A 26093-nucleotide genomic window follows, 5' to 3' on the forward strand; every position below is an offset into this window, starting at 1 on the left:
TGAACAGTGAGAGACAGAATAAAAAAAAATCCAGAAAAACGCATGTCAAAAATGTTATAAATTGATTTGCATTTTAATGAGGGAAATAAGTCATTGATCCCTCTGCAAAACATGACTTAGTACTTGGTGGCAAAACCCTTGTTGGCAATCAAAGAGGTCAGACGTTTCTTGTAGTTGGCCACCAGGTTTGCACACATCTCAGGAGGGATTTTGTCCCACTCCTCTTTGCAGATCTTCTCCAAGTCATTAAGGTTTCGAGGCTGACGTTTGGCAACTCGAACCTTCAGCTCCCTCCACAGATTTTCTATGGGATTAAGGTCTGGAGACTGGCTAGGCCACTCCAGGACCTTAATGTGCTTCTTCTTGAGCCACTCCTTTGTTGCCTTGGCCATGTGTTTTGGGTCATTGTCATGCTGGAATACCCATCCATGACCCATTTTCAATGCCCTGGCTGAGGGAAGGAGGTTCTCACCCAAGATTTGACGGTACATGGCCCCGTCCATCGTCCCTTTGATGCGGTGAAGTTGTCCTGTCCCCTTAGCAGAAAAACACCCCCAAAGCACAATGTTTCCACCTCCATGTTTGACGGTGGGGGTGGTGTTCTTGGGGTCATAGGCAGCATTCCTCCTCCTCCAAACACGGCAAGTTGAGTTGATGCCAAAGAGCTCCATTTTGGTCTCATCTGACCACAACACTGTCACCCAGTTGTCCACTGAATCATTCAGATGTTCATTGGCAAACTTCAGACGGGCATGTATATGTGCTTTCTTGAGAAGGGAGACCTTGCGGGCGCTGCAGGATTTCAGTCCTTCACGGCGTAGTGTGTTACCAATTGTTTTCTTGGTGACTATGGTCCCAGCTGCCTTGAGATCATTGACAAGATCCTCCCGTGTAGTTCTGGGCTGATTCCTCACCGTTCTCATGATCATTGCAACTCCACGAGGTGAGATCTTGCATGGAGATTGACAGTTCTTTTGTGTTTCTTCCATTTGCGAATAATCGCACCAACTGTTGTCACCTTCTCACCAAGCTGCTTGGCGATGGTCTTGTAGCCCATTCCAGCCTTGTGTAGGTGTACAATCTTGTCCCTGACATTCTTGGAGAGCTCTTTGGTCTTGGCCATGGTGGAGAGTTTGGAATCTGATTGATTGCTTCTGTGGACAGGTGTCTTTTATACAGGTAACAAACTGAGATTAGGAGCACTCCTTTTAAGAGTGTGCTCCTAATCTCAGCTCGTTACCTGTATAAAAGACACCTGGGAGCCAGAAATCTTTCTGATTGAGAGGGGATCAAATACTTATTTCCCTCATTAAAATGCAAATCAATTTAACATTTTTGACATGTGTTTTTCTGGATTTGTTTGTTGTTATCCTGTCTCTCATTGTTCAAATAAACCTACCATTAAAATTATAGACTGATCATTTCTTTGTCAGTGGGCAAACATACAAAATCAGCAGGGGATCAACAACAAAAAAATTCCTCACTGTATATTTCTTAACTCCATTCTTTTACTTTAGATCTGTGTGTATTGTTAGATATTACTGCACTGTTGGAGCAAGGAACACAAGCATTTCGCTACACCCGCAATAAAAATATACATATATTTTTTATTACACCTTTATTTAACCAGGTAGGCTAGTTGAGAACAAGTTCTCATTTACAACTGCGACCTGGCCAAGATGAAGCAAAGCAGTGCGACAAAACAACAACACAGAGTTACACATGGAATAAACAAAACATACAGTCAATAACACAATAGAAAAAGTCTATATACAGTGTGTGCAAATGAGGTAGGATAAGGGAGGTAAGACAATAAATAGGCCGTAGTGGCGAAATAATTACAATATAGCAATTAAACACTGGAGTGATAGATGTGCAGAAGATGAATGTGCAAGTAGTGATATGGGGTGCAAAGGAGCAAAATAAATAAATAACAGTATGGGGATCAGGTAGTTGGATGGGCTATTTACAGATGGGTTATGTACAGGTGCAGTGATCTGTGAGCTGCTCTGACAGCTGGTGCTTAAAGCTAGTGAGGGAGATATGAGTCTCCAGCTTCAGTGAATTTTGCCGTTAGTTCCAGTCATTGGCAGCAGAGAACTGGAAGGAAAGGCGGCCAAAGGAGGAATTGGTTTTGGGGGTGACCAGTGAAATATACCTGCTGGAGCGCATGCTACGGGTGGGTGCTGCTATGGTGACCAGTGAGCTGAGATAAGGTGGGGCTTTACCTAGCAAGGACTTGTAGATGACATGGAGCCAATGGGTTTGGCGACGAATATGAAGCGAGGGCCAGCCAACAAGAGCATACAGATCGCAGTGGTGGGTAGTATATGGGGCTTTGGTGACAAAATGGATGGCACTGTGATAGACTGCATCCAATTTGCTGAGTAGAGTGTTGGAGGCTATTTTGTAAATGACATTGCCAAAGTCAAGGATCGGTAGGATAGTCAGTATTACGAGGGTATGTTTGGCAGCATGAGTGAAGAATGCTTTGTTGTGAAATAGGAAGCCGATTCTAGATTTAATTTTTGATTGGAGATGCTTAATGTGAGTCTGGAAGGAGAGTTTACAGTCTAACCAGACACCTAGCTATATGTAGTTGTCCACATATTCTAAGTCAGAACCGTCCAGAGTAGTGATGCTGGACGGGCGGGCGGGTGTGGGCAGCGATCGGTTGAAGAGCATGCATTTAGTTCTACTTGCATTTAAGAGCAGTTGGAGGCCACGGAAGGAGAGTTGTATGGCATTGAAGCTCGTCTGCAGGTTAGTTAACACAGTGTCCAAAGAAGGGCCAGAAGTATACAGAATGTTGTCGTCTGCGTAGAGGTGGATCAGAGAATCACCAGCAGCAAGAGCGACATCATTGATGTATACAGAGAAGAGAGTCGGCCCAAGAATTGAACCCTGTGGCACCCCCATAGAGACTGCCAGAGGTCCGGACAACAGGCCCTCCGATTTGACACTGAATTCTGTCTGAGAAGTAGTTGGTGAACCAGGCGAGGCAGTCATTTGAGAAACCAAGGCTGTTGAGTCTGCCAATAAGAATGTGGTGATTGACAGAGTCGAAAGCCTTGGCCAGGTTGATGAATACAGCTGCACAGTATTGCCTCTTATTGATGGCGGTTATGATATCGTTTAGGACCTTGAGCGTGGCTGAGGTGCAACCATGATCAGCTCAGAAACCAGATTGCATAGCGGAGAAGGTGCGGTGGGATTCTAAATGGTCGGTGATCTGTTTGTTAACTTGGCTTTCGAAGACCTTAGAAAGGCAGGGTAGGATAGATATAGGTCTGTAGCAGTTCAGGTCTAGAGTGTCTCCTCCTTTGAAGAGGGGGATGACCGTGGCAGCTTTCCAATCTTTGGGGATCTCAGACGATATGAAAGAGAGGTTGAACAGGCTAGTAATAGGGGTTGCAACAATTTCGGCAGATAATTTTAGAAAGAGAGGGTCCAGATTGTCTAGCCTGGCTGATTTGCAGGGGTCCAGATTTTGCAGCTCTTTCATAACATCAGCTATCTGGATTTGGGTGAAGGAGAAATGGGGAGGCTTGGGCAAGTTGCTGTGGGGGGTGCAGGGCTGTTGACCGGGGTAGGGGTAGCCAGGTGGAAAGCATGCCCAGCCATTGAAAAATTCTTATTGAAATTCTCAGTTATCGTGGATTTTCGGTGGATGTGACCAATAAAAATATGTGTGTATGTGACCAATAAAATTTGACTTGATTTGATAGGCTGGTCATGGCTCACATCAACGCCATCGTCCCAGACATCCTGGACCTACTCCAATTCGCATTCCACCCTAACAGATCCACAGATGACACAATCTCTATTGCACTCCACACTGCCACAATACTTATTTCCCTCATTAAAATGCAAATCAATTTATAACATTTTTGACATGCGTTTTTCTGGATTTTTTTGTTGTTATTCTGTCTCTCACTGTTCAAATAAACCTACCATTAAAATTATAGACTGATCATTTCTTTGTCAGTGGGCAAACGTACAAAATTAGCAGGGGATCAAATACTTTTTTCCCTCACTGTATTGTGCTGACATTGCTTCCAGAGGCAGTTTGGAACTCGGTAGTGAGTGTTGCAACTGAGGACAGATTATTTTTTTACTCGCTACGTGCTTCAGCACTCTGCGGTCCCGTTCTGTGAGCTTGTGTGGCCTATCACTTTGCAGCTGAGCCGTTGTTGCTCCTAGACGTTTCCACTTAACAATAACAGCACTTACAGTTGACTGGGGCAGCTCTAGTAGGGCAGAAATTTGACAAACTGACTTGTTGGAAAGGTGGCATCCTATGACGGTGCCATGTTGAAAGTTACTGAGCTCTTCAGTAAGGCCATTCTGCTGCCAATGTTTCTCTATGGAGATTGCATGGCTGTGTGCTTGATTTTATATACCTGTCAGCAATGAGTGTGGCTGAAATAGATGATCCACTAATTGGAATGGGTGTCCACATGCATTTGCCCATGTAGTATATGTGAGAATGCTGTTCATTGACTACAGCTCAGCTTTCAACACCATAGTGCCCTCCAAACTCATCACGAAGCTAAGGACCCTAAGACTGAACACCTCCCTCTGCAACTGGATCCTGGACTTCCTGACGGGGCACCCCCCGGTGATGAGGGTAGGCAACAACACATCTGCCACTATGACTCTTAACACGGGGGCCCCTCAGGGGTGCATGCTCTGTACTCTCATTGTACTCCCTGTTCACCCAAGACTGCCTGGCTGCACACGACTCCAACACCATCATTAAGTTTGCTGAGGACACGACGGTGGTAGGCCTGATCACCGATGGCGATGAGACAGTCTATAGGGAGGAGGTCAGAGACCTGGCAGTACCGTGTCAAAACAACAACCTTTACCTCAACTTCAAGACAAAGGAGCTGATCATGGACTACAGGAAACGGAGGGCCGAGCACGCCCCCATTCACATCAACGGGGCTGTAGTGGAGAGGATCGAGAGCTTCAAGTTCCTTGTTGTCCACATCACTAAGGATCTATCATGGCCCACACACATCAATAAGGTGAATTTGTCTCCCAGTACCTGGAAAGTAGATTGAACCAGGTTTTCCTCTAAGATTTTGCCTGTGCTTAGCTCTATTGCCGATGCAAGCATACCCATAACATGATGCAGCCACCACCATGCTTGAAAATATGAGGAGTGGTACTCAGTGACGTGTTGGATTTACCCCAAACATAACACTTTGTATTCAGTACATAAAGTTAATTTCATTGCAGTTTTACTTTAGTGCCTTATTGCAAACAGGACACATGTTTTGGAATATTTTTGTTCTGTAGAGGCTTCCTTTTCACTCTGTCACTTAGGTTAGTATTGTGGAGTAACTACAATGTTGTTGATCCATTCTCAGTTTTCTCCTATCACAGCCATTAAACTCTGTTTTTTTAAACCTTTATTTAACTAGGCAAGTCAATTAAGAACAAATTCTTATTTACAATGAAGGCCTAAAGTCACACATGGCTTCATGGTGAAATACACTTGAGTGGTTTCCATCCTGTATCTTTGGAGTGACACACCATCCAAAGGGGTGTGATTACTCTCTGAAGGCCCTGTACATATTTACCTCAATTACATTAAGCAGACACTCTTATCCAGAACGATTTACAGTCGTGAGTGAATACAATTTCATACTGGTTGGTCTCCGGCGAGAATTTACGGAATAGCAGAAAGATCTGACGAGAACATCAAAGCAAAAGTGAAGGACATTTGCAGGGCAATAGTCCCGGAGGACGAGCGAATGTAGTGCACCGCCTGGGTAGGCTGAGAGATGGGGAGAACAACCAGCCACCGCGACCAGTGATCATGAGATTCATCCCCAGGACAGCGAGGGATCTGACATGGAAAAGTGCAAAGAAAAATGAATATTTAAAGAACAACAACCTGAGGTTCAAGGAGGACCTGACAGCATTTGATAAAGAAGTACGGAATCGTCTGTGGCCAATGATTGCGAGAGCAAGAAAGGAGGGGAAAAGGTGCATACTTTGCGGGAGCCAAGGCTTTTGTTAATGGAAGGGAAATTCGTGCTGATGCCTAGCTTGATGGCTACAAGTGAGTGGTGCAGCACTGATTTTTATTTGCAACTGATAAAACGTTTTATGTCTTGAGGAAAGAGCATTACTTGTGAGCCAAGCTTTTTTTGTTGTCGTTTTTTGGGGCAGGGAAATTCGAGATTGTTCATGATAGATTATGACAATTGAAAACAAGAAAGACATACTGATTACAATAAGAAACATGTCTCATTTGGAACATCCCCTTGACCATCAGAATAGCTTCTTTATGTCAAAATTACTTATTTAAATCAAATCACGTTTTATTTGTCAAATGCTTCGTAAACAACAGGTGTACACAAACAGTGAAATACTTACTTTTATTTCTCTTCACAACAATTCAAAGAGAAAGAAACCCGAAATAATAGAAAAGTAATACAAATTAAAAATAAAAGTAATAATAAATACACAACGTATAACGACAATTTCGCTATATAACTGGGGTACCAGTACCTAGTCTATGTGCTGGTCCCGTGTAGCTGTTGGTAAGGTATGACGCTTATAACGCCAGGATTATGGGTTCAGTTCTCGATCTCCAACACATTGCCATGGCTATTCAAATATTTATAATTATCATGTTGATTACAATTTATGATTATTTTCTTCAACTTAACTTTAGCTTATCTGTCTCCTGTTATGATACCATATTATGTTATTGTTTTATTCATAATACATATGTTGCTATATAAACATGATAAAATATTATTCAAATATTTACTTTGAACAGCATTGGTTGGTTTGTAATTAGTTAAATATTGTGGCAGCTGAGAGCGAGGTGTAGGGAGGAATGGGCGGCGGATGGGGGTGTGTTCAAGCCGATAGTTTAAAATCCTACAGAAATGCGCACGGCGCTTTGGTTTGAAGAGAATACGCCATATTGATTCACCGTAGGCTTCTGCTAACCGTTTTCAGTTAGCGGTTTGAAAAGGACCTGGACAACTCTTCTCAATGGTCCTCGTTCGGTTTGGCGTTAGCACTTCTCTGTCTTTGTAACCCGGTTTACTAGCTCATTTGTTTTGTCGGGGCAGTCGTACATTTTAACGGTCTCATTGACTTGCTTGAAGTGGGTTCAGAAAAAAGAAGTTGAATGGATCCGAGGGTGGCTTGGATTCAGCCGGAACAGAAAGGACCTGCAAACGCATTTTGGATGCAAGTCTGGGAGACTTCTCAGGTACGAACAAACTCCGGCCAGCATCTTCATAATAATCAGAACCACAACCTGCATTTGAATTCTCCAGCGTTGGACGTTTATAAACATGTTGCGGCAAAGGGCAGTAGCATGTGCACCAACACCACCGCTGGTCTGAGCAGCAGCAGCCATCACGGTATTTCAAAAGGCACTACTTCTAACCACGGCACTGCGTTCTCCTCCTTCGAGGTAACGTTACCGAACGGCACCGTACAGAACTCATTGACCCCGTTCAACGCTTACGGGGCAACGGCAGATTTGGGAGACAGTAAAATGCCCCAAAAGACGGGATCTATCTCGTCCTTGTCTTCAGTGGAATCTATAACGGACAGTACATCTTCAAACCGCTCTTTGGGAAGGATTAGTGGTGGCAATGTAACTGGAAATATGAATAAAAACGCTGGCAGTGTCAATCTGTTATTTAACTTCAGTGAAAGCATGCATAATAATGTCAACCAATACCACCATCAAAGGCACCATCAGCATCACCCTCAGTACAATTTCCAACAGAATTGTGTGAAGCGTCACCCGACTCACCCGCCTGCACCCCTAAATAACCACACTCACCATCCAGGCCGAAGGAAAAGTGACAACAAGGCGAGCACCTATGGGATGAATTACCTTCTTTCTAACTATGTTAGTTCGGGGACTGGGACGCCGTGGAAGACGAGGAAATACAGCCCCGGTGTTGATGGGTGAGATGTTATTTTTGATAGGGCCATTGCCCCTCTGGAATTGTTTGCCGCTAACGTTAGCTTGCTAACGCTAACCGCGATAACGTTAACTATCCTGGTTTCCTACTAGCTAGACACGCATTTATTATTATAAAAAATGTCATGCCTAAAGTCAATCCGTGTCGTTTTGGTGTTTGCATGTTGACGTTTATCTTTTTCAAATTGATTTGCTGCACGGGTGATTAGTAATGGGAATGATAACGTTAGCTTAAATAGCTAACTACTTAGCTAACTAGATCGCTAATTTGACTGCGCTCTGCACTGACTAGCCAGATTTGACTTGTTAAGCAGCTATAACTAGCTAGCTAGATAACGGTTTGGTAAGGTTAGCTAACAGCTAGCAAGTGATTTGACAGATCTGAAGGGTTGGGTAACTTCTGGAATGTAGGGTTAATGCCGCATTCATGTCATGTCGGAAATCGGACATTTTCCGGCCTGTTTACTCAGTAGAAAGATGATACTACCCAAGTAGGAAACTCGGGTATCAGAATCAAGCAATAGGAAGCTATACGCAAATTTACGTTAATTTGAAATCTGAGGTTCCGAGTTTTTGACAAGACGTGAACGCGGCATGTAACGCAAAATTATGAAAGCGGTCATGGTTAGCAAACGTTACTTGTCTTTATACAGCCACTCAAGGGATTATTAACGTCTGACTCATTATTCAGCTATAGTTTATTAACTTGCTAGTTTATTACATTCCCTAATATTGTTGATTAGACTTACGTTATACGTGTCAACATGGTCAGCAACAAAAAACTGCCAAGTGACTTTGTTTAAGATTCTCTCTGGTCTCCATGGACAGTTGTAAGATCCATAGGTTTCGTTTGAATTTAACTCAGTAATACAGTGATTGGCCTCTAGTTGCACCCTGGTGGCATTGGAAGAGCATGCAATGCCCAGACCTGAAGGCTTTAGTGTTTAACTAGAACATTTAACAATTTCAATGGGCATCATTGTGTCGTGGATGAAAATGTAGGCTAATGTACATATTGCAATATCTGATTGTGCTAAATTTGTGGATGGCTGCACTCAATAATTTTGGTGTGAAATGTTACCATCAGTGTATACAATGTTTGTATAGATCTGTGATCAGTATGGGAATTGAAACCTCAACCTTGGAGTTGCTAATCCCATGCTCTTACATGACCATGTAATGATTTTGAATGTTGTGAGGGATGTTGAGCTTACTTGAAAGCCTGTATCAATTATGTATGTATGTATAAAAAATCATGTGTCTGCTTCCATGACGGTCTTGCTTTGAAAAGACCTACCATGTAGGTGTACTGATGACATTTAAATGAATGAAATCCTGAAACAGAAAATGTAAATCAACCAATTATTTGACTGGTTTAGTTTTGGGTGAGCAACTGCGTGTGTTAACCCTCTCCCTGTCCCCCCCAGTCTCCATGAGGAGGTGGTGGACTTCTACAACTTCATGTCTCCCCGACCAGAGGAGGCTGCTATGAGGAAGGAGGTGGTCGACAGGATCGAGACTGTCATCAAGGAGCTGTGGCCTACTGCCGACGTGAGCACACGCACCACAGCTGGGCGTTGAACTGGCACATCAGATTATTATTTATTTTTTCAAAAAATATTTCTACAGTATAGGTTTTCGAACTCTTTCATTCCCCTGCTCTCTCAGGTGCAGATATTTGGCAGCTTCAGCACTGGACTCTACCTACCTACAAGGTAAGAGGGCAGCCTTGTTGTGATGTTTTGGCTCAGTCTTGTTTTCAGAATTTGCCACAAGTGCTTGGCCACCAGTTTACTTAATACCATCTCTCTCTGTCGCCGTAGTGACATAGACCTGGTGGTGTTTGGGAAGTGGGAATGCCCCCCGTTGCAGCAGTTGGAACAGGCCCTCCGGAAACACAACGTGGCGGAACCTTTCTCCATCAAAGTGCTGGACAAAGCTACAGTGAGTTGGTGCTCTTACTAAAAATACATACAATCTGTTGGAATGACTCCAATGTTGTCCAAACTGATAAGCAAGCAGATGGTTTGCTTTAATAATGTTGGACAAGTCTGCACTAGCTAATGATTGGACCTAATTAGTGACTGCTTTAGAATTGAGATAGGGAATGAAAGCGAAATGGATGTTAAATAAACTTTCTTTTTCAGAAATTAAGTCACAGTGTTTCTCTATTCTCTCTCCCAGGTGCCAATCATCAAGCTGACTGACCAGGAGACTGAAGTCAAAGTGGACATCAGCTTCAACGTGGAGTCTGGAGTCAAAGCTGCTTTCTTCATCAAGGACTACACTCGGGTGAGAACACTAGCATTTATAGTTCCTTTATTTTTATGGGAGACCTGAATGGCTATAGTGATCAGAGCAACAATTTAAAACATGTTCCCAGTTGCAGGGTATAAAAACTGGCCTATGAAAGGAATAGAAATGGAGTTCCTGCCCACGGACACTCCCATATTGTAATTGTTTTTGGTTAGATTTGAGGCTAATAAATACTTACTGAACTACTGTCCCTGTGAAATGCATTTTCTATCACTGTAGCAACAGAAGCACTACTTAACCACTTCACAACTACAGTCCACAACATATGTATTTAACATTTTGCTCTATACTCCAGCATTTTGGATTTGAGATGTTTCATATCAGGCAAGTACAGAATGTGCACCTGCACAGTGGGGCTGTGACGATATGGTCATTGTAGTTAATTATCATATTCTGTGCTGAATATTTGCTTAATGAAAACTACAACTCCCTTCAGGTTAAACTAGTTTAATAACCGATAAAAAAAACGACATAGCGGTTCATCGCTCAGCACTACTTTCCATAATACTAATGAGTATTGCACAGTGGGTCAGAGTGGTGCGGAGTATGTGAGCGGAGCGAGGAACGGAGTGTGCCCAATTTGATTGGAGCACGGCGCGAGTTTCCCAAAGGCTGGAGCGTCAGCCTTTTTGCCCGCTCCAATTTCACTCCAGTAGCACCCATTTCACGAGGTCAGGGCATGCCTGGCCCAGTATACAATTGTCTACTTGTGTGCTGCTATAGCCCCTTGCTTTAGCTTCTGTCATGGAGTTTACTACATATTTTCATTTAGAATCTGATAAAACACACAGGTGCGAAATCACAGTAACTTACAAAGAAGAGCACGAGGGAGTTTGATGTAGTAACTAAAGAATAATTGGTGAATGTGAAACGACTCATCCTGAAAGCATGATGGTGTACTTACTATGTGCACATGCTAACAGAAAGGAATGAGCTGCATCATTGTAGCAAAGTATTTATGAACAAAAAAATCTGTTCTCTTAAGTTCATTTTCATTCTATTATCTACACAATAGGTCATAATTGATTTTTGGGCCAATAGCCCTGGCATATTACCTCTTTCAAGGAGCTTTCCATTTTGATAGGGTTATTTTGCCTAAACATTTACATTTTAGTCATTTTAGCAGATGCTCTTATCCAGAGTGACTTAGTGCATTCATCTTAGGTTACTGTAGCTAGGTGGGAAAACCACATCAGTCATAGAAAGTACGTTTTTCCCCAAGAGACCTGAGGTGGCAGAACGGAGTGCTCGGGTTGGGATGTAGGGTTTGAGCATATCCTGAAGGTATGGATGGGCAGCTCTCCTCTTGCTGTTTCGTAGGTAAGCACCATGGTCTTGTAGTGGATGCGAGCTTCGACTGGAAGCCAGAGTGTGCGGAGAAGCAGGGTGACATGAGAGTATTTAGGCAGGTTGAAAAGCAGGCAGGCTGCAGCGTTCTGGATAAGTTGCAGGGGTTTGATGGCAGAAACGGGGAGCCCAGGCAACAGGGAGTTGCAGTAGTCCAGACAGGAGTGGACCTCGATTAGGACCTGCACCGCTTCCTGTGTGATGTTGTAGAGCATGAACCTGCAGAAGCGAGTCACTGCTTTGATTTTTGCAGAGAAGGACAGTGTGTTGTCCAGGGTAACGCCAAGGTTATTTGCACTCTGGGAGGGTGATAATGGAGTGAGCCGGCAGGCCTTCCCCGGGAGGAAGAGCAGCTTCGTCTTGTTGAGGTTTAGGCCTACCTATAGAAGGAGAAAAAAACCTCTGCATCCCTGCCCAGCCTGGCAAGAGTGGCCAAATGGGTGTTAAGCATCCCCAGTGTCTCTGCTAGCATGGAAGAGGGTATTCTCCGTGGCTGGCCTACCCTCTATCGCATGAGCCTGTTGCCACAGACTCTGGCCAAACTGGCGTTTCGGGAAATGAATTAAGGCAGTGAGCCTAATGGCATTTTTTGTTTACTTTAAATTGAATTCTAAGTCACAGCCCATATGCACAGTAAGTGTTAGGGGGAGATCTGGTGATGGGCGTATAATATACAGTCAGTAAAGGAATGTCTCTCTGACATGTTCTGTATTCAATTACATAGCCGATCATGCTTCTGGCACCAGAAACATAACTTTCGAATAAGTCAATGTCCAACTGACCTTTTACAAGTGTAGCCCCAAAATCAGCATATGATCTAACATGACAACCTGTGAAAATGAGAAGAGACTAATTTTATTTAAGTTGTGATCCCCATACTGTTACATATTTTCATTAAATGGAGACTTACCTCGTCTAATTGAAAATACTCCCAATTTTTTATCTGTGCTCTGTTCCTCAATGACTATAAATGAAGCAGGGGTTTGATATCTCCCTCTTTCCCACTCCCCCCTACAGAGGTATCCCGTGCTGCCTTACATGATCTTTGTGCTGAAGCAGTTTCTGCTCCAGAGAGATCTCAATGAGGTGTTCACCGGAGGAATCAGCTCTTACAGCCTCATCCTGATGGTCATCAGCTTCCTCCAGGTACACACAAACACTAGTATGACATAGGGCTGGGCGGTATACCGTATTTTACTATATACCGGTATTAATTCACGGACCGGTTTGGGTTTTCACTTAACTTTCTATAATAGTTTTTGAATGTTTGGTTTGTTAAATGTGATACTTCACTACTTGACTCACCGCTCACGCTCTCATGCCGCTTTCCACACAGTCCTACACCTGCCCCCGCCAATCAAGGAGCGCGTTTGTTGTTCCTCAACCACGAGACACTTGTGTTCAGTCTGCATGGTCAATGCAGCACATGTAAAAAATGTTGATGACGATGCTGTTTTCACTTTTCTTAATATAATTCCACTGGCATTCTGTAATTGCACTAGTAGTTTTTCTTACGTCTGCAAACAGTTAGTTGTTTCTTAGCAAGTTATCCCTAAAGCTTGTTAGTTGCTAATGCTAATCGCTAGCTAGCTAATAAATGTTCTAAGTCAGAGTAAACATAATTAGCTATACAGCCTGATACCAGTGATGGTGTAGACCTAAATCAGAATGTTTGTGCAACAGTACCTTCTAAATCAAAAGAGAAATAGCAAAGCATGAATAGGTTGGCTACATGAAGTAGTTAAGAGGAAACATTCAATGTAGCCAAAGATTATAGGGTGCCCTAGGAAATGGTTATCAACACTTTGGTTCCTACCCTGTCTCAATAACTCCTCCCTGGCATTTTCATTCGTTGTCATGGCAAAAAACACTATCTAAAGTGCCCACTATTATATTCGAACTATAGAATTAGAATAATCATTCTATTTCGACTATTCCAACAGTTCACCCAAGTGTTTTGCTCTATATCGCAAGTCAAATTTTAAATATTTGGTTTAAAATAAGGCCTAATTGTTTGCCTATATTGCGCAGCCCTACGTGGCAGTGTGGAAATAATCTCAAATGAATGCAGAAATGGATGAAAATGCAGAATTTTTGGGGAGGTTGAATTGAACAGTGTAAAACAATCAGAATGGCGAAAGACTAATTTGAAATCACTTGTGTTGCCACCCTAGGATCACTCACTACTCGTAAAGCAAATGTAGAACTTTTATTATTCAAAAACATAAAATATCACCATACTGTAATTTTCTTTTTTTATACCGTGATAGACAAAATATATCGCCTAGTATGACAGTGTACATTTACAGCGCTTAGTGTTGTTCTAACACCTATGCCGATTCTCTCCCTCCGTCTCTCTTCATCCAGCTCCACCCAAGGATTGACGCCAGCAACCCCAACATCAACCTTGGCATTCTACTGATTGAGTTCTTTGAGCTTTATGGGCGCCATTTTAACTACCTGAAGACGGGCATCCGCGTCAAGAACGGAGGGGCCTACATGGCCAAGGAGGATATGATGAAGGTTATGACCAATGGCTACAGACCCTCCATGCTCTGTATAGAAGACCCACTGATGCCAGGTGGGGGTGTGTGTGTGTGCGCTGGACTGAGTGTTTGTGGTTTTCCATTAGTAATGGTGTTGGCTGTAGTTTGTATGGGCCGATTCATTTTTTTTTTAACCGTGTGTGTTCCAGGTAACGACGTTGGCAGGAGTTCGTACGGAGCCATGCAAGTCCAGCAGGTTTTTGACTACGCTTACATCGTCCTCAGTCACGCCATGTCACCGCTAGCACGCTCCTACCCAAACAAGGACATTGACAGGTTCGTTCCTCCTCTTTCAGAATGTCTTCTGGATCCATCCGGCCTAGAAATATTTGTAAATGAATAGGTACAACCGTTATCAAAGTAAAGCTTGTCAAATGAATACGGTGGTTGTGTTGAAGTGTAACTGATCCACTGCTGTGCAACGTTTAAACCGTTCCTCTCGTTTCTCACTATCCCTGCAGCGCTTTGGGTAGGATAATCAAGGTGACACAGGAAGTGATTGACTACAGGGAGTGGATCATGACGAAGTGGGGGGGCAGGCACCTCGCCCGCATGGAGAGCCAGGGTAAGAGCAGTGTGTGTAACCTCTGCGTACCATGTTGACAGTCTTTTATGGCAGGTTCTGTATGTATATTGGCCTGTGTGTGAAGGGTAGTCTTTGTCTTACATGGCAGTTTGGGAAGTGTGTATAATAACCTGTTTCTCTGTAGGTTCCCTTTTGGATCAGGACCCAGCAGGGTGTGTGTTGGGTGTGGAGGAGCAGAGGGACTCTGTTTCCCCTCACAGTGCAGACTCTCCCATGTCCCTGTCCAGTCCTCACCAACACTCCTCAGCCTCCTCTGTCTCCTCACTGTCTGGGTCAGACAATGTAAGGACAGAACACACACTGCAGTCTTTATGATGGTATTAGTTGATTGACAGCTGGACATGTTTTAACCCCTCCACTCTGCTGTTTGTTCTAGGACTCTGATTCGACACCCCCGGCACTGCCCGTCTACCCCTTTCAGGCTTTGGGTATGACTCTACCCCTGGGCCTGGCACTGGGCAAGGCTGGCATCAACCAGCACCACCTCATCATGTCCCCTGGCTCACAGGTATAGAACCTAGCATCTACTGACCTTGATGCGTTTTCAGAGATGGGAGAGTTTAACCTATCAACATTTTCTGGGAGTGGGAGATTTAAAGGTAGACTCTGCAATGCACAAAATCAACACAATATCGGGCCCATTTCCACAACTAAGAGCGTTGAAGTGCAAGGCTAAACTTCTCTGTTGTTTTGGTCCCGTAGTTACCAAGTACCAGGGTGAAGCGCATCCGTGCATATCCACAGATACAGTTGAAGTCGGAAGTTTACATACACTTAGGTTGGAGTCATTAAAACTCGTTTTTCAACCACTCCACAAATTTCTTGTTAACAAACTATAGTTTTGGCAAGCCGGTTAGGACATCTACTTTGTGCATGACACAAGTAATTTTTCCAACAATTGTTTACAGACAGGTTATTTCGCATATTCACTATCACAATTCCAGCGGGTCAGAAGTTTACATGCACTAAGTTGACTGCCTTTAAACAGCTTGGAAAATTCCAGAAAATGTCATGGCTTTAGAAGCTTCTGATAGGCTAATTGACATCACTTTAATCAATTGGAGGTGTACCTGTTGATGTATTTCAAGGCCTACCTTAAAACTCAGTGCCTCTTTGCTTGACATCATGGGAAAATCAAAAGAAATCAGCCAAGACCTCAGGGAAAAAAAATGTAGACCTCCACAAGTCTGGTTCATCCTTGGGAGCAATTTCCAAATGCCTGAAGGTACCACGTTCATCTGTACAAACAATAGTATGCAAGTATAAACACCATGGGACCACGCAGCCATCATACCTCTCAGGAAGGAGATGTCTTCTGTCTCCTAGAGATGAATGTACTTTAGTGCGAAAAGTGCAAATCAATCCCAGAACAACAGCAAAGGAACTTTTGATGATGCTGGAGGAAACGGGTACAAAAGTATCTATATCCACAGTAAAAGGAGTCCTATATCGACATAACCTGAAAGGCCGCTCGGCAAGGAACATGCCACTGCTCCAAAACCACCATAAAAAAGCCAGACTACGGTTTGCAACTGCACATGGGGACAAAGATTGTACTTTTTGTAGAAATGTCATCTGGTCTGATAAAACAAAAATATTCCTTTTTGGCCATAATGACCATCGTTATGTTTGGAGGAAAAAGGGTGACGCTTGCAAGCTGAAGAACACCATCCCAACCGTGAAGCACGGGGGTGCAGCATCATGTTGTGGGGGTGCTTTGCTGCAGGAGGAACTGGTGCACTTCACAAAATAGATGGCATCATGAGAAAGGAAAATTGTGGCTATATTGAAGCAACATCTCGACATGAGTCAGGAAGTTAAAGCTTGGTCGCAAATGGGTCTTCCAAATGGACAATGACCCCAAGCATACTTCCAAAGTTGTGGCAAAATGGCTTAAGGACAACAAAGTCAAGGTATTAGTGGCCATCACAAAGCCCTGACCTCAATCCTATAGACAATGTGGGCAGAACTGGAAAAAGCCTGTGCAAGCAAGGAGGCCTATAAACCTGACTGTTACACCAGATCTGTCAGGAGGAATGGGCCAAAATTCACCCAACTTATTGTGGGAAGCTTGTGGAAGGCTACCTGCAACGTTTGACCCAAGTTAAACAATTTAAAGGCAATGCTACCAAATACTAATTGAGTGTATGTAAACTTCTGACCCACTGGGAATGTGATGAAAGAAATAAAAGCTGAAATAAATCATTCTCTCTACTATTATTCTGACATTTCAAAATAAAGTGGTGATCCTAACTGACCGAAGACAGGGAATTTTTACTATGATTTAAATGTCAGGGATTGTGAAAACTGAGTTTAAATGTATTTGGCTAAGGTGTATGTGAACTTCCGACTTCAACTGTACCATGACTGTTTACACAAGCAGCCCAATTCTGATATTTTTTTCCACTAATTGGTCTTTAGACCAATCGCATCCCGTCTTTTTCAGAGCTGGTCGGATTGGTCAAAAAGACCAATTAGTGAAAAAATATCAGTATTCGGCTGCATGTGTAAGCAGTCTAAGTGAGAGCGAAGTCTTATCGTGCTCATCTGATCTGTGGTGTTGCTTGTGCCAATTTCATAACTCCAAGTCTACCTATCAAATGAATTGTAAAAAATCCTGAAATGCGCTTTATCTTAAGATTTGTCGCCAGAGAGAAAGTATATATTTTCTATAGAATAGTCTATCCAGGCCCTCTGTTTTAGTACTCATTTCCCACTAACAGGGATTGTGAAATGGTGATCTAATGCTGTTTGTGATTGGATTTGTGAGAACTGAAAATGTCTCATCTCCCTTCCCTCGCCCCCCTCTCCAGGCGTGTATGTCTTTGCCCGGTGCCCTGACGATGCACTCTTTACCTGGCAGACAGGTGGGTATAGACGGGCACCACCTCCCCCCCTTTTTCCACATGCCCCCCCCTACCCACCATAACCCCCATGCCCCCTCCAACCCCCAGCCTCTGTCCAGCCCCCACCCTGCCAGCCACACACACCAGGTAGGCGCTGTCCGCAATCACGGCATACATGGAGAACCTCTTTCTCCTATCTTTCTTTCCTCTAATCCTCTCCTCACCTCTCACTTTCTGCTTTCCAACTCCTCTTGCTTTCACTGTCTCTCTCCTCCCCTTCACTTCCTCTATTCTCTCAATCTGTCCCTCTTGATTTCATTGTTGTATTGTATATCTGCCAGATTGATCTGAATATAGCATTCCTTTTGTAGACTAGGTTTCAAACACTCAAAATGCTTTGAATTCAAACACTTCATCCCTTCTTTCTCTCTCTCCAGAACGGTCCCAAGTGTCAGATGAAAGGCTTCCACAATCCAGCCGTGGTCCACAGTCCTGCCCTGGCCAACCGTGCACACACCCACCCTCTCACACACGCCCACACACACTCTCACACGCAGTACCGCAACACCTGGCGGCGTCGGAAGAGGGACAGCTTACCAGTCAGCCTGAGCAGATAAAAAGACAAAACATCTTCTCCTCCCTTCATCCCTCTTTCCACTCCTCCATTCTGACTGATTGGGAGGACAACTTGACGGGACAATGCCCCCTGCTGTTCAACTTAAAGAAAGACAGGCAGGCAGAGACCAGACCAGCATTGGGATTCATTCAACACTTTGGGCTGCTGAACTCGGGCTGCGGATAGGGAAAAAAGTGTAGCTCTGGGAAAACTCTCCGTTTCTCTCCCTCCCTCCATTGCTCTTCATTTCTGCATGTTTTTCACTGCGCAACGAACCAACGGCCAACGATACAGGAATGAGCGGTGCGGCTCAACCCCACCCAACGTGCACTCTGACCCCAGAACTTTTCCGCTAGCTCTCCAGTCCTTCACTTTCTGTTTGGGATCCACATTTGTTTGTTTTATTTTGTTCCGTTAATGTGTCTTATTGTTCAATTTAAATATTTTTTTAGCGCTTTGCAGTTTTTCACTTACGTTTGGTGAGACTGAGGATAGTGACATCTTTGCCAGGTGGGAGTTGCGAAAGCCCAGTGTCTTATGGGAAAGTGTTTATTTTTGGGGGGTCTTTGACTGGGTTATGTTGTCCAGGCGACAACCTGTGTCCTTGAACCCTGCAGCCAAACTGCGTCTTTTTCAGTGTTCACACAAGGAACGACGGTTTCTCATTTGTGCAATAACGTGTTCTATTTTTTAAGTAAATGTATATTTAATTTTATTATGTATGTAAAGGCATTTGGTGTTTTTTTTTAAGATTGTTTTATTTTTGTATTTTTTATGGCAGAGTTTACAGAACCTTTGCCCAGGTGGCCTCCGAGAGTGTGTGACGAGAGCGTGCGTGTCAAGTAGTGAGCTGTGCGTGTCTTGTTGGAGTGTCGAGGTATAATCGGCCCCACCCCCCATTGGTTGTTTTATAATGTGAGTCAAAGGGGTTAATTAGAAGTATCTAAGTCACACCAGACTATTGAGATGCATCTTATTGTTAGACAGGTTAAAAAGTCTACAGTCTCACTAGATGGATCTCTTGTTATAGCAGACGCAGCAGACTGAGCTCTCACGCCCAATACCCTAGCTGTTGTTTTTAAAAACAAGATGTTCTCTTTATTTGGTATGTGTGCTTGTATCAGTCATAGGATGACTTGCGTTCACCCAACGTTTGTGCCATTTTCGCTACTCAGTCCTCGCTTAGACTAGGGCTGAACTTCTATCGCAGGAGTTTGGCACAAGCCCAAGTACATATTGTATGCCCCAAGTGTGTTTATTGGATGTGTGTCTTTGCCGTTTTAAAGATATGCATGGTCTAGTGCGTATGGGAGGTGGAGTTAAAGGGACAGACAAACTGACCTGAACTTGAAGATCAGAGCGGTGCCAAATGGAACCCTTCCGCCGACATTGTGCACTACTTTTGATTGGGCCAATGGGCTCTGGTCTAAAATAGTGCACTACATAGGGGATAGGGTACCATTTCAGATGCACCCTAAAAGACTAGGTGCTCTAAAGGGTCTTTCCTCGTAGCGGGGGGAGAGAGAGGGAGAAAGTTCTGGGTCCTTCCAGAACCGTGGAAAGGGAATAATTTTGATTCCATTCTGGAATCTTGTGTAGGTACTTCCGCAAGTTTGCAATGCCTTTTCTTTCTGTTTACTTCAGTGTGTGTGTGTGTCGTCTCTGCAGACATACAGCCGCATATATATATACACACACACACACACACACGCCTGTGTGTGTGTGACTGAGGAGCAGAGCGGTAGCTACACAGACAGCGTTATTACTATGCAAGTGGGTTATTTTTGTGTGCCCCATTATTTCTGTTTCCAATGACAACCACTGCTTGTTGGATTGAAGTGATGTTATTGTAAACTCGAGTTTGAATGACTAGGCCTGTGTGATCAGTGGGCTAGGCTAGATGGTTGCTAGTCAGCCTCAGCCCAGTTACAAGTGAACCACAACTCTTGTATTTGTATGCAAGTCCTGATGTTTTGTATTCCTATCTGTTAGTTTATGGAAGGGTCTGTGTGTGTGCCAGTGGTCGGGTATCTGTCTCTCGTCTCAGAGCGAGGGAATAGCAAGACTGGTTTCAAATGACACCCTATTCTCTCTCATACAGTGCATGCTATTTAACCTTAGTGCTGGTCTAAAGTAGTGCCCTATATAGGGGTTAGGGTGTCATTGTAGATGACCACTTGATGTCCCGCCACTGTTTTAACCTAACACCTATGGCTAGTATGAAAGTGCACATGGGGAGCGACTTGCACTCTGTAGTGGATGACTTCATACCCTCCCTAGTGCACTACAGTCCTCTACACTGAGATTGTGTTAGGAGCCAGTGTCAGTCTGTTAGTATAGCAACTTTTACCCACCAATCGACCTGGCTAATATACACCGCCTTTTTTACAAGGTGTCGGTCTCCAATGGCACCCTATTCAGAATATAGTGCACCACTTTTGATTAGATCTTTGGGTTCTTGTGGAGGGTGGTGGTGCTATATAGGAAATAGGGTGCCATTTGGGACTTGTCTGCTTTTAGTGAATAGAACCAGCGTCTGTCAGAAGAGCTCTAAAACACTATCTCTGGTTGCAGATTTGTCAATGCTGTCGAAGATGTCCACAATTTTTACAGATTCTATTAAGACTGAAATGCGGTGTGACGTCTATGGATTTAACTCGAATCCCAATGGTCTACACGAGCTTCCTCTCATCTACTTTCCTTTATTTGACGTGAAAGGAACTGGAGCAGGTGAAAGCCAATCCCTTGGTTTATCCACCATTTTGTTTTCATCTATTTAGATCAGTGCAGATCGGAGAGAAAGCCTCTTTAGACAATTGAGAACACGAAACACTTGCATTACAATGAGTGATTTTAAACTTAACGGACGCCATTTTGTGAAAGGTGGCGGCTCCTCTGTCCTGGCCAACTAATCTGAGCAGGAACTCCTAAAATGGCTGCCAAACTAGCAGTGGTCACGGAGTGACAGCCTGGCTTTTGTTTTGAACAATTTTATGTAAAAGTATTTTTTTCTATTTTATTTTTTAATAAACTTCTTAAAACGGGCAGTTATAGTGATCTTGTTTTTATATGTGCATAATTTGGTTACATCTTGTTAAAATAAACAGTGGATACAACTCATACAGAACACATGCCCACAAACTAAACAAGTAGTGGTTGGAAATTTCAAGATGGATTAATGCTGAATCTGTACGTACAACTCAATGTAAAGAGACCAATTTGACTGAGTTCAGGTGGGAAACATGCATTAGGTTTATTGCTTTATTTTAGCTGTTTTGTCAGGAGTCCCTTTACAAGACCCAGGGAAAGGAAAATGTGATTAGACTTAGTTCAAATGTACTTCTGCTTATCTACACTAGGTGGCACAGTAGCTTCTCACCCATAGCCTTGGATCCAGTCAGCAACATGTCAGATGTACTGTAGATGTTCTGCCAAATTATTCCTCAAGCTTATTGAGCCAGGATCATCCAGTACAGTGAATTCTCATTCCACGTAGCTCTCCCTAAACTCTTGGATTTTCAATATCTGACGTGTTAGGATTGTGTACTGTCCTACTAGTCTGTATCTGTGGCAGATTACAGCTCAGTCTGGTTGCTTCCTAGACCAAAGCCAGAAATGAGAGTAGAGGGATGAGGATCCTGCTCCCCATCCGTCTCTCATCCCCATCTCCTCCACTCTGTCTCCCCCTCCTGTACTATCCTCTTCTTTTCTCCAGGGTGTCTATACTCTGTTCCCCTACATCTGCTCCAGGCTGATCAGGGTGAGTGTTGAGGACATCAAGGTTCTACTGCAGGGCTGTTCAACTCTTACCCTACTAGGGCCGGAGCCTGCTGCTTTTCTTTTCCACCTGATAATGAATTGCAAGCACCTGGTTTCCCAGGTCTAAATTAGTCCCTGATTAGAGTGGCACAATGGGGGGATTTAATTATTTTTTTTTTAATTAAAAATGCAGTGGAACTGGCTTCGAGGTCCAGTGTTGCGTTTTGAGGGTTATTCTGACTCAGAACCCGTACCTCAAACTGGAAAACGACACTCCCCAACAGCTCAAGAACATAGTCGCTACTGAGTCTACACACCCCTTGCAGTCTTCTCATTTTTCTGCCTTCAGTTCAAATTAAATCTCAAAACGGAATACATCAGTTTTTCTTCCTACCAATCTACACAACCTACTCCACATTTTCAAAGACAAATAAAAATTATCAAAATCTTACAAATAAATTAAACTGTCTTGATTGCATATGTATTCACACTCAAGTTGATATTTGGTGGAGGCACCTTTGGCAGCCATTACAGCTGTGAATCATTTAAAATAATATTCTACCAACTCTTAGGGCAACATTTGTTCATTGTTTTTCTAAGAATTGCTCAAATGCAGTAAATTTAATTGAGAATCATTGATGGACAGCAATATTCATACCAGCCTGACATTAGATACCTGTCCATATTTGTGTTGGTCTGTGTTTGTTTTATAATCTCAAATTTTCCCTCTTTCGCTCTCTCCAATGCTCTTTTTGTAATGGGCTAAAGGTTATTAACTGAATATAAATGTGTTCTCTTATTACTTTTCTGAGTTTAATAATTTTTCCAGAGGGAGAGCTAGACACTGAGGGAAGTAGAGGCTAAGAGGGAGCGAGAGAAATGGAGAATGAGATGCCTCTGGGTAAAGTAGATGGCCTAGAAGGGTTTTTCATCTGGATTAGTGTTCAGAGTGAGGGATGAAAGAGAAGGGAGAAGAGAATCAAAGGCTCTCAGATTAAACTTTACCTCTCTAGGTAATAACTTCAGAGGGGGATGGAGAGAGAAAAGCTGAGAGACAGAATAATAATAGGGAAGTAGACAATTTGTCATGTTTCTCTTCTCCCCAACAAACACAAGGGTTGTCATATTTCCATCACTAATACAAACACAGTATCTGTCAACTGTCCATGCCAAATACCCATAGTGAATAGGGAAAGCTACATTTTGTCACCCATCCAAGACAGGGATAAATATTGCTTGCCTGCCTGCTGTTTACACATCTGTCTGTGCCCCGCTGTTGGGTAAAGGGTTCATTCCAAGTCAATAGTGTGTCAGATGTTGTTTCTAAACAACACAAGGTTTGCAAAATTCTAGTTATTTTCCCCAAATTCCTAGGTTTACCAGAAATCCTGGTTGGAGGATTCCAGGTTTCCTGCTTATTCCCTATTTATTCGAGGAATCTTCTAACCAGGATTTCTGGAAATAGTGGGAATTTTGAGAAAGTTACCAGGAATGTGCAAACCTAAGCAGCACTGTGTCCAAGACAATAAAGTTGATCTTCTACTTCTACACTCCCAAAGACAGCCTTGACAGCAGATGGGATAAGGATGCGTGGCCAGCTGCCCAAAGAAACCTGGCGAAGGACTTTGGAGTAGGAGATAGATTGTGGCCTGTCATGGAAAACCATCCCAAAAGATCGGCAGCAGTGACGCTCGCTCGTGAAAACCTTATGTTTCACAGGTTCAGTGAGTAAGAGTGAATAAACAACGAACGAATGAAGTACTGTTGCTGGGAGCCCAGTAGCCATAGCTGCAGGAAGTAGGGTGCTGAGTGTGCTGCAGCAAACCCTGAAAAATCAGAATGTATATCTTTTTTCACAAAGTAGTGAACTGGGCCTTTAATAGTCCTGTATTTTAGGACACCTTTAGGACACACAGATCTTATTTAGGGGCTTCATAGCAAAGGGGGTGAATACATACACACGCACCACTTCTCCATTTAAAAAAATAAAAAATGTAATACGTTTTTTTCTTCAGTTTCACTTCACCAATTTGAACTATTTTGTGTATGTCGATTTACATTAAATCCAAATAAAAGTCTATTTAAATTCCAGGTTGTAATGTAACAAAATAGGAAAAATACCAAGGGGGATGAATACTTTTGCAAGGCACTGTATGAGTTACCTTCAGACGATTCACGTGACACTTTTGTTTGTATGTGTCACATTCAGACACATCTCGTGATGTTTGTTGTGGTCGTAGAGCAAAACGGGAAACACCATCGTGTTGGTGAGTGTCTCCCCTTTCCATTGGCTGGTCATAAACACTACAGATATTTTTGTGAGAAGACCGATTTTCCGTATGTCTCATGGTCTGACAAACACTGCATTAGCATGTGCGTCAATAGACTCTGAAGGGTTTTTAAAAACCTAATTAGTCGACTGTCTTAACGATCCCTGATTACCACTGCAACATTCATCTCTAACCTACCGTTAGACACACACACACAGACGCGCACACACACATTTGATGTATTGTATATTATTGACAGTGAATGCAGATTATGACAGTGGGTTTGGTGCAGAGGGTCTCCACTGTAGACCGTGGCTCCGTTCCAAATGGCACCATATTCCCTACAAAGTGCACTACTTTTGACCAGTAGTGATTTTGCCATTTGGGATGCAGGCTATGACAGTGTTTTAGGTAAGATAGGATCCTTTTCCGGATTCATAGATTCATAGATGGGAACCCCCTCACTACTCTATAATTAAAGCTCCAATATGAGTTGGATAAAAATTCAGAGTGGGTGGATTTTCACTCTGCACCCCTCTCTCACATATACGGAGAGAAGGGGGGTGAGAGAGAGAGAGAGAGGGGGGGTTGAGAGAGGGGGAGAAGGGGCTGGGGAGAAGGGGAGAGAGAGCATGAGAGAGAGGGATGGGGCGAGAGAGAGAGGGATGGGGCGAGAAAGTGAGGGAGAAGGGGCGAGAGAGGGGTGTTTATATTTGCAATGTAATAGAAGTTCATTACTTAATTGCTTCTTTTGGAAGAGAGAGTTTGGGGGAGAGAGAGAGAAAAGAAGAGAGATATTAAAAATAAGGCCTCATGCTGAAATTAAATATGTTCAGTAGAAATGAAATAAACATTAAGTATGCCACCTACTTTGGGAGCAGCTATGTGACAGTTGGTAAGCACATTAATATTTTACTGTTTTAGAGGACAGAAACGGCATGTGAAGCTTAACTCTAATTGGCTATTCTCTTTACTTGTATCACTCTGTATGAAAAACACCTGCTCCCCTCTTGTACCCGCTGCTGCTGTAGTGACAGAATGAGAGCGCTGTGAAAAACACTGGCCTTACTTCCTGAACAGAACACTTTTTTTGCTAATTTTGTCACAGCACCCTCCAGCATGGACATGCTGTTGCATGATGGTTGGAGTGTGTGTAACTAATTTAACTAGCACACGTAGACAGAAAGGGATGTTTGCACAACACACACACACTCAGACGATGTGTCTGTGTGTCAGTGCCTAAGGCGACACAGAGGAGATGAGGATAGATTAACACCTAAGGTTTAAATACCTCCTCCAGCATAATGTCACCATACACATGTGGGGGGGATGTATGACATCTCTCTCTCTCTCGGTATCTCTGCCTGTCAGCCCACCACACTATAATTGATTCCCAACCCACCAATTTACCACACTGTCCACTGGATGGTTTGATTCCAGGTGAGTGTACACCAATGGGAAGACACACAGAAGAAACCGAATTCAGAATCACACATGCACACACACGCACACCTACCAGTGGTATTCTAGGTCAGTGAAGTGTGTTTACCCACCTGTAAATGGAGGAAGGACCCTCCGGAACTTCTAAAATCCACTCTCATCCTCCACCCCATATATAATATTTATAACTGATAGTCTCACTCTACACACCATGATATATAATATTTATAACTGATAGTCTCACTCTACACACCATGATATATAATATTTATAACTGATAGTCTCACTCTACACACCATGATATATAATATTTATAACTGATAGTCTCACTCTACACACCATGATATATAATATACTGCTCAAAAAAATAAAGGGAACACTTAAACAACACA

General features: G+C 43.2%; 1 protein-coding gene across 2 annotated transcripts; it reads left to right on the forward strand.

Annotated features, from left to right (window-relative positions):
• The first annotated feature begins 6859 nt into the window (after window positions 1–6859).
• On the forward strand, window positions 6860–21279 carry tent4a (terminal nucleotidyltransferase 4A). Of its 2 annotated transcripts, none has more exons than XM_014142539.2 (13): window positions 6860–7959; window positions 9403–9526; window positions 9644–9690; window positions 9799–9919; window positions 10160–10267; window positions 12656–12784; window positions 14006–14219; window positions 14334–14460; window positions 14646–14749; window positions 14895–15052; window positions 15147–15278; window positions 17584–17763; window positions 18054–21279. In XM_014142539.2, the coding sequence occupies exons 1-13, from the start codon at window positions 7163–7165 to the stop codon at window positions 18231–18233; spliced, it is 2421 nt and encodes an 806-aa protein (XP_013998014.1). In that variant the 5' UTR covers window positions 6860–7162; the 3' UTR covers window positions 18234–21279. The 2 variants fall into 2 exon arrangements, with proteins under 2 accessions (XP_013998014.1, XP_013998015.1); XM_014142540.2 differs by having other exon boundaries at window positions 6863–7959; window positions 17584–17637.
• The last annotated feature ends 4814 nt before the right edge of the window (window positions 21280–26093 follow it).

Source organism: Salmo salar, chromosome ssa14 (assembly GCF_905237065.1).
Source record: "Salmo salar chromosome ssa14, Ssal_v3.1, whole genome shotgun sequence".
NCBI lineage: Eukaryota > Metazoa > Chordata > Actinopteri > Salmoniformes > Salmonidae > Salmo > Salmo salar.

Coding starts and splice junctions, on each gene's coding strand:
- tent4a (XM_014142539.2), top strand. CDS start 7,163: ATGGATCCGAGGGTGGCTTGGATTCAGCCGGAACAGAAAGGACCTGCA. Junction 7,960..9,402: donor TACAGCCCCGGTGTTGATGG/GTGAGATGTTAT, acceptor TGTCCCCCCCAG/TCTCCATGAGGAGGTGGTGG. Junction 17,764..18,053: donor CTGCCAGCCACACACACCAG/GTAGGCGCTGTC, acceptor CTCTCTCTCCAG/AACGGTCCCAAGTGTCAGAT.